The 12,572-nt window shown below is 63.1% G+C and overlaps 2 protein-coding genes across 19 annotated transcripts in view; both read right to left on the bottom strand.

The window, feature by feature from the left end:
• NKX6-3 (NK6 homeobox 3) lies at positions 1 to 2,296 on the bottom strand. The gene is made up of 3 exons (XM_064637940.1): positions 1,690 to 2,296; positions 523 to 692; positions 1 to 446 (listed from the first exon to the last, which is right to left on the bottom strand). Exons 1-3 carry the CDS (start codon positions 2,069 to 2,071, stop codon positions 216 to 218), a joined length of 783 nt encoding a protein of 260 aa, XP_064494010.1. The 5' UTR covers positions 2,072 to 2,296; the 3' UTR covers positions 1 to 215.
• Positions 2,297 to 3,174: 878 nt separating this feature from the next.
• Positions 3,175 to 12,572, bottom strand: part of ANK1 (ankyrin 1) — a 50,025-nt gene continuing 40,627 nt past the window's right edge. For 10 of the 18 annotated variants that reach the window (XM_064637903.1, XM_064637905.1, XM_064637904.1 and 7 more), the window contains 8 exons: positions 12,255 to 12,386; positions 11,926 to 12,072; positions 9,715 to 10,267; positions 8,854 to 9,112; positions 7,569 to 7,652; positions 7,148 to 7,315; positions 6,740 to 6,861; positions 3,175 to 5,427 (listed from right to left, as the gene is read on the bottom strand). In XM_064637903.1, the coding sequence (XP_064493973.1) occupies positions 6,763 to 6,861; positions 7,148 to 7,315; positions 7,569 to 7,652; positions 8,854 to 9,112; positions 9,715 to 10,267; positions 11,926 to 12,072; positions 12,255 to 12,386 (1,442 nt within the window). In that variant the 3' untranslated portion in view covers positions 3,175 to 5,427; positions 6,740 to 6,762. The other 8 variants (XM_064637910.1, XM_064637906.1, XM_064637915.1 and 5 more) reach the window with 8 other exon arrangements.

The raw sequence follows: 12,572 nt of genomic DNA, 5'->3' as shown, positions 1-12,572 counted from the left end.
TTGGACTTGACCGGGACCTTTATTTCATCAGTGCCGACACCACGGCCGTGCCTGACGCTGCCCACACGTGCTGCCCCCAGCCCTGCGAGCCACGAGCTCCGTCCCACCGGCAGCTGCCCCCTTCCAACAGCCTGCCGGGGAGGGCAGTCCCCCAGCAGGATGTGGGTGGCCAGGCCAGTGTCCCCCCAGCCCCGAGGGGCCGGCTGTGCCCGCGCTCAGCCGCTGTGTGAGCCCAAGCCCAGCATGGAGAAGGCCGCGCGGTGCTTCCTCAGCAGCAGCCGGATCTTCTCGTCATCTGAATCGGGGTCCAGGGGTTTGTTGTACTCATCATCCTCGGTCTCAGAGGCCGCCCGCTCTCCACCAGAGCCCCCCGCCCGCTGTGAGGATGAGGAGGGCTCCAGGGCGCTCTTCTTCCTCCATTTGGTCCGTCGGTTCTGGAACCAGACCTGCCACCCCACGGGCCCAGCTCGGTGAGCAGCCACCACACTGCACACCCCGTGCCATGCAGGGACCAGCACTCACCTTCACCTGGGACTCAGTCATGCCGAGAGAATAGGCCAGCCGTGCTCTTTCCGGACCTGCCAAGTACTTGGTCTGCTCAAAAGTCTTCTCCAGAGCAAAGATCTGGTGCCCTGTGAAGGTGGGACGCGTGTGCTTCTTCTTGTGGATGCTGTCAGCCAGGTGAGCAGGGGCTGCAGGAGAGGAGGACAGAAGCAGGTGAGCTCTCTGCAGCCCATGACTCTGGGCAGCTCTCCCCTTCTCCTGAGCACGGCACCAGCCCTCAGTGCCCACAGAGTTCCCCCACACCAGCTCCCCTCCAAATTAAAACCGTATTCTGGCTTGAAAGCTTCAGCCCCATCCCAGGAGGGTTGAGCTGACGCTGTGCCAGAGCCAGGCTGTGCAGCTCCTGCTCGAGGACAGCACCGGGTGGTTGTGCTGAGAGGGGAAGGGTCACTACCACCAGTGCAGGACTCCAGAGCCACGCAGCGCTGGTACACCGGGCCCCCATACCCCACACCTTGCAGGACACAGGACAGAAGACAAGCAGAGCTGGTCATCAGCTCATAGCTGTGCCAGGACCGGATGGCCGAGCTGCCTGACCCATCTGTTCCAAAAGCATCACCTGGAGAGGGTGGAATGGGACCCTGGCCCTGGCCCAGAGCCTCCCTGAACTCCTCATTGTTGGTGCAACCATCCCACCCACCCTCTGGGAGAGCAGCACCATGCTCTGCAGTTCCCCTGCCAGCTCTCCACCAGGCAGGCAGTGCTGCCAGTCCGCAGCCAGCCATCCTGCCTGACTCTGTGTGCCATCCTGCCTGTCTTGGCACCGAGCTGGACCAGGCACTGGCCCCAGTGATGCTGCTGGAGCAAAGGGGGATCAGCGAGCCAGAGTGCTCTGCCTGTCCGTGCCAGCTGCGGCTGCCTGGGGGCAAAGAGTTAATTTCTGTCATTGGAGCTGCCCCCGCTCTTGAGCCGAAACTTCTGTGACAGTTCGAGGTCCAGCAGCCTTTGGCATCGCGGCCCTTCCCACCGCCCGGGGCAGCCCGCGGGCTGACCCGCCGTGCCTCGTGCAGGGTGACGGACAAGACGCAGCCCGGGCAGCCGCCCCACGCCTCTGCCCCGGTGCCGACGGGCCCGGGCTCCGCGGGGCTCCCCCGCACCCCCGCCCGCCCCCGGCCCGGTACTTACGGCCGCCGCACTGCCGCCCGCCCCGCCACGCCGGGGCCGCCTCGGCCCAGCAGCTCCGGCCCCGCGGCAGGTACTCGCCGCCAGCCTTGGGGAGGGCGCCCACCTGGGGCCCGTAATAGACTCCCGGGGAGCTCAGTCCGTTAAATCCGCCCGCGTGCGGGTACCCGGGCAGGAGGCCGCTGTTGGGCGTCGCCGCGGGCCGGCCGAGGATGTCGGAGATGCCGTGCGGGGTGCCCGCGGCCAGCTGGGCGCCCAGCCCGGGGGGACCCAGCTTGTAGAAGGAGCTCTGCACCGAGTACTGGCAGACGGGCGCCTTGGCCTCGGGGAAGGGGCCCAGCGAGGGGCCGTTGAGGAGGAAGGTGCCCGGCAGGTTGGCGTCCATGGCTCCGGCACCGAGGCGGCCGTCAGAGCCCGGACCCCTGGAGGTGCGACGGCTCGCCCATTCCCACTGGACCGGGGGCTACTGGGCCCCCGGGGCCCGGCGTGGCCGGGGGTGCCGGGTGGCGCGGGGACCGCGCGGGGCCGGGCAGAGCCGGCGGGCTGGGCTGGACAGGGCGGGCAGGGCCGGCTGGGCAGGGCCCGGTGCCCCGGCGGGTCCGGCCCCGGACCCTCCGCTCGGCCCGGGCAGCGCCAACATTTCTGATAAAGCCGGGCTCATTAGCATAGCGCGCTCCCATTGGCCGCGCGGCCGCGGGCGGCGCTCCCATTGGCCGGGCCGCGGCCGCCTCGCCCGCCATTGGCTGCGCCGCGCGGGCCGCGCGCGTTGGCCCCGCCCAGATAAATTGCGCTTTGAACGGCGGCGGGGACGGGATGGGATGCGGGATACAGGGATAGAGGGATACAGGGATACAGGGATACAGGGATACAGGGATACAGGGATAGAGGGATACAGGGATACAGGGATACAGGGATACAGGGATACAGGGATACAGGGATATAGGGATATAGGGATATAGGGATATAAGGATATAGGGATGGGGTATGGGGATGGGGTACGGGAGTATAGGGATGGGATATAGGGACACGGTACAAGGATATAGGGATGGGGTACGGGGATATGGGGATGCGGGCACAGTACGGGACAGGACAGGATAGGGAGATACGGGCACGGGACGGGATTTAACAACGGGATACGGGAATGGGATACGGGGTCGGGATAGAGGGACGGAATACGGGACGGGGTGGGATAGGGGCCGGAGTGCGGGGCGGAGCGGACGCTGGACAGCGCCGGGCGGGCCGGGGCTCCCGCTGCCCCCGGGACACCGCCCGCAGCGATGGGGGCACCGCCGGCACCGGCTGCGCTGCCGCTTCCACCCCACCCACCGCGGAGAGCCCGCTCGGAGCGCGCCCGGTCCTGCTCCCTTCCAATCCCCTGCGAACCGCAGGGCACGAACAGCCGCCACCGCCACGGGGGGGGCGGGCAGAAGGGACCCCCCCGGGGTCTCCACCTTCCCCCACCTTTGGAAGAGCAGAGACGAGACACGGTCTGTGTTGGTTTCTTTATTAATTCATAGTCCGATAGCTGGTGTACAGGGAAATGATCTATACATCAGGGGCTAAGACAGGGAGATCCAAAAGGCTTGTTTTCATAACAATTAAAAAAAGAAAATAAAAGTAATTTTTAAAACTCTAAAAAGCTTCTAGTGTGCAGACTGCAGCATTCTCTAGGCTCAATGTTGGGTGCAGCCTCCCCCTACCAGCCCTACAAGCAATCTGAGCGCGAAGCAATGTCACTGCAGGTGCCTGGCACGGTTCAGCACAGCACATTCCCTACGGCATACACAAGGCCAAAGCACTGGACCCACACACAACTCTATGGTGATGCTACGGAGTCAGCTGTCGCAGTGGGTCTAGGGAGGTTATTGTACGCAGCGAGGGTGATGGATGGAGAGACTGTGCCTATATGGCTCAACTTTGGGGTGGGGAAGGGGCTGCTTTGCTCTCCAAGGCTAAGCTGGGTCAGTTGCTTTGCTGCAGTGAGGCTTCTTCGTGGCTGCAGGGCAGCCAGGGGCTCTCCCAGCAGATGTGCACCCACTGCGAGGCAGGGCTGCCCTGCCAAGGCCACCATCACATGGCCTGAAGCTGGAGGTGGGCTCGTTCTGCACGTGGCCATAGAGAGCAAACTCAGACTCTGCAAAGCAGGTCCATGGCCACCTCCAGGGGAAAGAGCAGGGGGTCTCCATACCACTGTGCTACAAAGGCCAGGCCCCCACATCAGTCAGGTAAAGGACAGGATTGGGGACCTGGGACCTACTGCCACCACCTGCATCCTGCACTCCTGGGGTCAGTATTGCAACAGGTTCAATCCATTGCCCACCCCCGAGCTGCCTGGGCAGCTCTGCCCAGTGCTGCTCTCCTGCCAGAGCAGCTGCCGGGGCTGCCCCGGCCCCACGGTGACCTCTGGGCTCGGGCTGCTGCCACAGCACCTTCCCCTTGGCCAAAATGCTGCTACTGGGGCAGCAGCCCCCATGTCTCTGGGATTGGTCCCGGGAGGGTCAGCATCCAGGGGTCACTGGGCTCTATCCTCCCTTGCAGGTAGGCCAGGGTCCCTGCAGAGCCCTTGCCTGGGGTGCGTAGTGCAGGGCTGCTGGCTCCTGCCAGCTCCTGGCTCATCTCCTGAGCAGATATTGTGCTGAGTAGAGCTAGGCACGACCCCATGCGTGGCACAAGCACCCCCTGCTCTGTCTCACTACTCATCCTCCATGGGCCCCAAGCACCTCAACACTGGCCTACAGCTTCAACCCAGCTGGAACCAACACAAACTGGGGCTGCACCACGGACAGACCCATGGGACTGCACCTCTAGGCCCCCCTCTTCAGGCCAGGAAGGGGCCAGGCTCAGGCAGAGGAGCACAGGGCAGGGGCAGACCCTCTCACTGCTGTAGCCTCCCTGCTCCATTCACCAGAGCTGCTCACACACTCCAGAGGTTTTGCCTGTCCTGCAGCCTGAAGAGGTATTTGGGAGCAGAGCTGTTAGTGCTTTGTACATACTGCTAGAGTGTCCCTAGGGGTTTGCATAGTATTTATCGGTTCATATACACAAGGCTGATTGCTGTACAGTTTACACTTTCAACACAAGTAAGAGCTCAGTGCTCAGCCCAGAGCCCTGCCCTGGCGGGAGACGTTGCACGTGCTGGGGAGAGGAAGGGCAGCCCTGCACTCGTCCCTCTGCCCAGGGCAGCCCTGCAGCCTCCCCTCACACCCCCTGCCACTGCTGCCCTCCCCAAAACCCAGCACTCACTGAGAGGGATGAGAAGCGAGTCCAGCAGAGGCAGCAGAGGCACTGGGGGGGCCGAGCACCTCTCCTCCCGTGGTGAGCAGTGCCATGCTGCCCCAGCTTCCCTCCTGCAGCCGGAGCACGGACGTGGGGATGCATCTACACACGCAGTCACACGAGGGTGGAATCTCCTTCCCCCTCGTTGTCTTCTAGTCCAGCTCTTGCCTCGCAGAGGAGCTGAGAGGATGCCCCTGGTGTGTGCTGCTGTCCCTGGGCTCCTGGCAGCAGCGGGGCAGGGACGGAGGCCCCGTCAGTTTGAAGTACTGTAGCTCATGCGTCTTGCAGTCAGTCAGTCATGCGGATAGGACGGTAAGTATGTCTCATACAGAAATCATGCCATTAGCCTATAGAAACATGTACAGCCAGCCCTGCTCCCCTCCACTCTCTGCTCTCCTCTCCTCTCTTCTCAGGTATGTGTCAGAACGTGTGTGGAGTTCAGTGGTTTGGTGTTGAGGTGCGATCCTGGAGAGACACGTACAGAGAGATGGGGTTACCGGGCGTTCGTGGTGGCACAGCCAGGAGAAAGGCTGAGGGCAGCCAGGCATGTGGCTGGGAAGCCCCTTCTGCACGCTGTGCTCAGCCCACATGCACCCATTCTGCCCAGAAACCACAAGACAAGTTTTGGGGAGCATCAGAGAGACGGTGACAGAGCCCCAGTAAGTGGCCTGCCTGGAACCAGGAGCAGTGACACAGATGGCATTGGTGAGAGAACAGCAAGCAGGGGCTGAGCAGCACCAACAGCAACATGGCACTGGGAAGGAGCTGGCAGGGCTGCTCTAGGATGGAGGAGGCCAGCCCTGAGCCCCCAGCCTCAACTGGGGTGACTGACTGCACCCCACTCTCCCAGCAGTGAGGAAGACCCCATACATCCCCCATGCATACTCTGGGCCACTTTGACACATGACAGAAAATAGCAAAAGCAAAGCAGCAAGAGCAGTGCCCCAGAGAGAGGCAGAGCCAGGGACTGCCTGGGGAGTGGGGCAGACAGAGAGGATGAGGATGGGTCTGCATGAACCTGTGCTCACAAGCACAAGCCTCTTCACTGTCACGCACCCACAGAGAGCCCACTAACAGAGTGGAGAGAGCAGGGAGAGGGAGCACAGACAGACCCATGCATGTAGAGCAGAGGACCAACTGCCCCTGCTGAGCAGCCTCCTCCCAGGCCCAGGCAGTGCTGGGCAGCTGGGGAGCACTCGTGCAACACCTTCCCCAGCACTGCTCTGACGGCCCTGAGTGTGCAGAGCACAGTGATGCAGCTGCCCAAGTGTGCTGTGCCAAGCACCCTGCCTCAGCCTGCTCCAGACCCACCCCACAAGGAAGGCAGGGGGAGCAGGGAATAACTCTGAGCTCACGCTGCGGATCAATGGAAGAAATGTCCCAGGCCAAAGGCAGGGGTTCTGCCTCAGCCCCTACAAGGGTCATGTTCCTGCACCTGCCACTCCTGCATCCCTACTGCCCTGCCATCCACCAGCAGCACCCTGCCATGGCCTGCACCCCCATCCTGGCTTCAGTGCCCCTCACTGTGGCTGCAGTGGGGTGCTGTGCACACAGCTGGCTGAGGCATCGAGGCACCCTGTGCCCACAGCACCCAGGAGCAGGTCAGCAGCAGGGGCACCCCACTGCCCACCCTCAGCACTCTGCTGCAGCACAGCAACCCCTCTCTGCAGGCCAAGAGCTGGGCACAGCCATGTTACACTTCCCCAGGAGAATGTGCATGACCACAGCTCGGTGCAGGCAGCAGCACGGGCAGAAGGAAGAGCAAAGGTGGGGTTACCTCAAAAGAGGCCATTTGAGGGGTCACTGCTTCCCCCTTTTCAGGCTGGCTCGTTTCACTATCTGAGCCCCCATCCTGCCCCCGGAGACCTCTGGTTTCGGGACACGCACTTGCACCTCCTCCTGAGGGAGCCGCAGGGGCAGGAAGCAGGACATCACCCGGGTGAAGACAGACACACAGAAGAGGACAGGAGAGGGAAAGGCAGAGTCAGTTGGCAGAAGACACCAAGCAAGAAGACAGGGCAGTGGGCAAGATTTGCCCCTGGAATTCTTAGAGGGGAAACAGGAGAGGAGAGCAGGGCAGAAGAAAGGACAGAGGGTGGCATAATCCCAAAGCCTGAGAGTACTGCAGAGGTGGTGCTGGCCCGGGCAGGCTGCCTGCAAGGCAGGGCTAAGAGCCACACTGTACCTTGGCCCCCAGACCATCCCGGTGCAAGAAGGAGTATTTCATGAAGTGATCATCCTCAGCCTCCAGGTCTTGGGGCTCCCGCAGGGAGCCCTCCAGAATCAGCTCCTCCTGTTCCTGCCTGTCACCCATGTCACCAGGGCCCAGCTGACGCACCACCTTCCGGATGATCTGTGGAGACCCACACAGCCGCTGTCACAGCTAGCTCCAGGACACCATGCCTCCCTCCTCACCCAGTCTGGCCCTAAAGTGCACGTGGCAGCCTCCGTCCCACGAGCTGCAGAAGTGCCCTAACTGAAGACAGCAGGACACGAGTGCCCTGCATGGACCCCTGGGCTGCAGGGAGGAACAGGGCAGCCAGGTGGAGGGGAAAGAAGAAAGGCTTCTTCGTGCCCTTGTCCATATCTTGCCCCTGATCACTCACCTTCTTGGTGACTATATTGCCTTGATCATCTGTGAACTGCTCCTCCGTCACCTGCTCTCCAGGGAGATGAAGGACTTCGTTCCCCTGCAGCAACAGGAGGGAGATCAGGGCATTTGAGGCGGGTGAGGGGAGTCCCTTCGCAGGCAGAACAGTACACCTGACACGCACCCCACAGCCTGCGGCTCCCCCCTGCCCTGCCCCGTCCCTGCCTTCCTCCGCATCTGCCCCGGGGCTGCTCTCTCGGCTCCCTGCTCGTTACCTTCACCAGGACGCGCCGGCGGACGACTCTGGCGGAGAGAGCCTCCTCATCGTCCGCCAGCCCCGGGCTCTCCCCGAGCTCCTTGTCCAGCTCCCGGTGGGCGTGTGTGAGCAGGAAGCGGACGGAGCCCCTGACGATGTGCATGACGTTCTGGCAGCTGACCAGGAAGAACGCCAGCAGCACCAGCGCGATCAGCAGCTGGGCCAGCAGAGCCCACATCCTGCCCCCGCGGGTCCGCGCCCGCCGTCAGAGCGCGGCCATGCCCCGGGCTGGGACGCTGCGGGTCTGCCCGGCCCTGCGGGACGCGCCTGTAACCAGAGCTCGGCTGGCTGGGGGCGGCGAGAAGGGAGCGGGCAGCTGCGCTGTCCTTTGCGCTCGCAGCTCCTCTCAAAGTCATGGGGCCGGGATGCCCCGGCCAGGCAGGGACCGGGACAGCTCTGTCCCTCTTCCCCGTCAGCCTGCCAGTCCTCCTGACTGCGTGGGAGGGCAACGTGCAGTCCCTCTGTCACAGGACAAAGGAAGCCCTGGGCAGGAGCCAGGGCTCTGGGATGTCATTGGAATCACCCGTGACTCAGGAGACTCACTCTGCAGAGCTGAGCAGCCACCTCCAAGCCTGACCGTGCTGCCGGGATGGCTCTGCGTGCCCTGGCTGGGGAAAGGTGCTCGCCCTCACCTTGTACCTGCTGGCTCTGTGTGACCATGCCATCATGCCCACCACCCAAGCCTGGCCCCCAGACCAGCGCTATTTCTGGCTCCAGCAGGCTGATGGGCCAGCAGCCAGGGCAGATACTCAATAAGGAAGCAGTCAGAGAGGGTGACTGGGTTATAAATGGAGAGCAAGGTCTCAGGTATCAGGCACAGCAGGCTATTCTGGGCCGAGAGGCACCCCTAGGGGCAGGAATTGTGCCAGGAGATTTGCAGAGCTAGCATCCGGTCTGCCTGACTGGCCTGGCAGCAGGCTCCAGACAAGGCTGTCCATAGGGTCTCCACCTTCTGCGGGGCCAAGTCCCCTGCCCTTCCCCTCACCTGCCCAAAGAAGCGGCTGTGGGCCTCCTCCTGCCAGCCGCCCGTGGGGTGCTGAGGCTGCCAGTCGCTGTCCTCTGCAGAGCTGATCCGCATCAGCTCCACGGCTGGCACCAGGACCTGCTCTTGCTCCTGGCCCTGTGCCTCGGAGGCCGTGGTGTGCGTTGGGAGCAGCCTTCGGGTGACCCCCTCCTGCCAGGAGCCCGCTGTCAGGTCCTGTAGGCAGGAGATAAAGGAGCCTTCTGCATTCCAGTCCCTCAGCCTGGGCACCGGAGAGGGACAGGGAGAGAGAGACAGAGAGAGAGAGGCAGTCAGCTTTGCCGTGGAGTGCTGCACCCCGAGCACCAGCCGAGCTCCGCAGGCACACGGGCACAGCCCACACCCCGCCGGGCGTGGCTCCCGGCACTGCCGGCTCCCGGCAGAAGCAGCACAGGATACAGATGCACAAAGGGCACAGACCACCTCCCTGCCATGCTCCCTGCCCACCCCACAGCCCCACAGCTTGGCTGCCAGGGTCTAAGGCAATGCTGTGGAGCATCACTGGGTGCTGCTCCCAGTGCCACTGGGAACATGGGAGGAGGCAGCCCAGGCTGGGATGGCTCTGGTAAGCACAACCTACATGCAGGGCCTGTCTGCCTGGGCTCCCTCCCAGCTGCTCTGCAAGGAGTCCCCCCAGAGCATCGCCAGAGGTGCACGAGGCACTCGGCCCAACCACTGCTCCGTGTGCCCGGGCTCCAGAGCTGGAGACCAGCAGAGAAGCAAGCAAAGCTGGGAGATCATTGCAGCTGGCCCAGCACAGGGCAGTAGCTGGCGAAGCAGTTCTGCTCCCCTCCCGTGGTCACCCTGGTGCTCAGGCTGCAGTACCTCTCTGCACTCTTCTCCACAGCATGGCTAATAGTGGGTGATGTCGTGATCCTGGCTTGCACCTTCTGCTGAACTGAAACAAAAGAGACTTCACTCTCCGGGTCCTGCTCCCCAGTCCCTGGCTGATGATCACCGGCTGGCATCTTCCCCTCTGGCCTCTGCCCTTCCTCCTGCTCTAGAAGGTCAATCAGGCCATTCATGGCATCTGAGTCCACTGTGTCATCCTCAACCAGGTCCATAGAGCCCATGTGGTCTGGGCCATGCACATCTGCTAGAAGCTGCCCTGTGAACCGGCCTTCGCTCGTGGCGTCCGAGTCCTCAGCCTTGCTGCACTCCAGAGAGGAGTCCTCAGCCGTCACCAGCGAGGGGGTGAGCCCCGAGGACCACACCTGCATGTCGGACATCTCCATCAGGGCGTCCTGCTCAGTGGCAGCCATTGGGATAGCATCCATGATGGCCACCTCATTCCAGTACTGGTCAGCCCGCAGCGGGGACGGCAGCGTGTAATGCAGGGAGGCGGGGGACAGCAGCTCGTCCTGCAGCGAAGCGTAACCTATATGGGCAGACAGAGGCAACGTCTCCAGCAGCCGCCCCACGCACGCACAAGCACAGTGGGGCAAAAGGGAAATGGGGAACAGCCTCTGGGGGGATGCCTGCCCCGAGGACAGCGATGGTCATGCCACAGCCCCCCATGGCCAGGCTGAGCAGGGCCGCGCTCCCAGCAGCAGCTGCCTTCACATGGTCCCTGCGAGTGCTGCCATGCCTCCCTTCGAGGCCTGGGGCTGCTCTGGGCAGGCTCTGGGGCTGCCTGCTCCCCTGAGGAGGACTGGCCTGGCGTTCACATGATGCCCCATCCACACTGCAGGACACAGTGCCCTCTTTGCTACCCTGCTCCATCAGACCCCAGGTCCCTGCCCACAGCCCCCATCCAGCATCAGCAGGCTGGCACTTAGCCTGGAGTTCAGGTGGCCAAGCCTGGCAGACACTGACTCCCAAAGCCAAACACTCTCCACAGCACAGAGGAGCAGGTTGAAAGTACCATGAGCAGGGAAGGACCACGCCAGTAAATGTCATGCAACCCCCCAAGGCCCTGCAGGAGGCAGCCAGGGCCTTACAACCCTCTTGGTCTCTCCAGGGCTACAAGCAGTTGTTATGTCCTCATCACCCAGGGCCACATGCACAGCTCAGGCACATCCGTATGGACAAGCCAGGCAGCCCTACCCATGCAGGTGGCTTTGCTCAGCTTTTTCCCGCTCTGAGCCATCAACTCTTTTTCCACCCCTGGAGATCAGCAACAAACCCGTTCTGTTCCCCAGACAGGGAATGCCAGCCACAGCCAAGGCATGGGGCACAGCTGGGACCTCCAGCACAGAGAGGGCACCTCAGCCCCGTGCAGGCGCCTGGCCAGGGACATGCAGTGCAGGGCCAGCAGGGGAGGAGCAGCCCGTGCAGGAGGAGGAGGCCTGGGATGGCTGCCTGCAAGCACAACACCCCCCGGGTGGGCAGTCCCTGGACATGCAGTCGCCGGAGCAGGACGCGGCTCCCGGAGGGCTCAGCTGAGGTGGAGACAGTGGAGACAGGCAGTGGAGAAAGATGAGAGAAGGAGAGGCCAGGATGAGCTCAGAGGAGAAAGGTGACAAGAAGTGACCCACAGGAGTGCCCGCACCTGGCAGCACTAGGTGGCATGTTTGAGAGAGCAGAACAAGGGGAGAGACAGAGAGGGAGAGAGCGATGAGCCAGCGCTGCAGGGGCAGAGCCACAGTGCAGGGCTGCAGCAGCACAAAGCCCTGCCCCTGTCCAGTGTGCCCGCTCCCTGTGGCACATGCTGCAGCTGAGCCCGGCTGTGCCCCACACCCAGGCACGCTCTGCCTGGGGCCCAGCCCGGACACACCACCTCAGCCACACAGCCAGGGCTCCACGGGCTCCTGGCTACTGCTCAGCTTGCACAGCCAGGGGCACCTCTCACTGGCACACTGGGATAAGGAACGCGTGTCAACCCCACCTGGAGAGTTTTGAGAAGGCAGGAGGACAGGGCCAAGTTTCCTGCAGCGTAAGCCCCAGTGAAGAGGCCACGTCTGTCAGCAACACCTTGTGCCCACTGAGTTCTCAGCAGGTGCAACCTGGTCAGGCAGGACACCAGCCCCGATCTCTCTGTGCACAGAGTGTGACCCCGGGGCCCTCCTGCAGTCCCTGCCAGGAGCTGGGGCTCACCATTCATCTGGGATGGTGAGAGGGAGTATTCTCTGTCCGTGTAGCGCCAGCCGCCCTTCAAGCTGCGGCTCTGCCGGCCGGAGCCGTCCAGCGCGCTGACGATCTCGCCGCGGTCGATGTTCCTCAGCGCCGTGTACAGGTTCTCCACTGCAGGGGGAACCAGTGTCAGCAAACTGCTCACTGGAGGGGACACAGCCGTGCCCCACACGCCCTCCAGGCGGGCAGGAATGCACGAGCCAGTGCTGTAAAGCACAGCCAGCGATCCCCCAGCGTGCACACAGCCAGCCCGGACACCTCTGTGCCCGTAACAGGGCACCACAACTACTCACTCTTGACATTCTTGCCCTCTCGGCTGACCCAGAGGTTCAGTAAGGCTATGCTCTGCTCCAGAAGGGAGTTGGGGTTCTCCACACGTATCCTGTTGATGTCTTCCACTCCAAACTGCAGCTCACGTGCCAGCTCTGGGGAAAACACCACGTCTCAGTATCACACCCTCTGGTGCCCACCACCAGGCTGGGGACAGTGTGAAGGGCTCAGCCAGGCCCGGTGCAGAGACCCTCTGTTAGGTACAACTGAACACAGCAGAACATGTGGGAGCTGGGATGGGGCAGAGGCTGAAGCCCTGCTGCCCAGGTTGGCTGTGACCA

This window comes from Pseudopipra pipra, chromosome 28 (assembly GCF_036250125.1).
Source record: "Pseudopipra pipra isolate bDixPip1 chromosome 28, bDixPip1.hap1, whole genome shotgun sequence".
NCBI classification, from domain to species: Eukaryota; Metazoa; Chordata; class Aves; order Passeriformes; family Pipridae; genus Pseudopipra; species Pseudopipra pipra.
Note: the sequence above shows the minus strand (reverse complement) of the source record. Positions and strands in the feature narration are given on the sequence as shown.

Excerpts from the sequence above, each read along its gene's own strand:
- NKX6-3 (XM_064637940.1), bottom strand. The coding sequence starts at position 2,071 with ATGGACGCCAACCTGCCGGGCACCTTCCTCCTCAACGGCCCCTCGCTG. Across the intron at positions 693-1,689 it reads CGGGCGGCAGTGCGGCGGCC|CCCCTGCTCACCTGGCTGAC; the intron begins GTAAGTACCGGG and ends CCTCTCCTGCAG. Across the intron at positions 447-522 it reads TGACTGAGTCCCAGGTGAAG|GTCTGGTTCCAGAACCGACG; the intron begins GTGAGTGCTGGT and ends GTGGGGTGGCAG.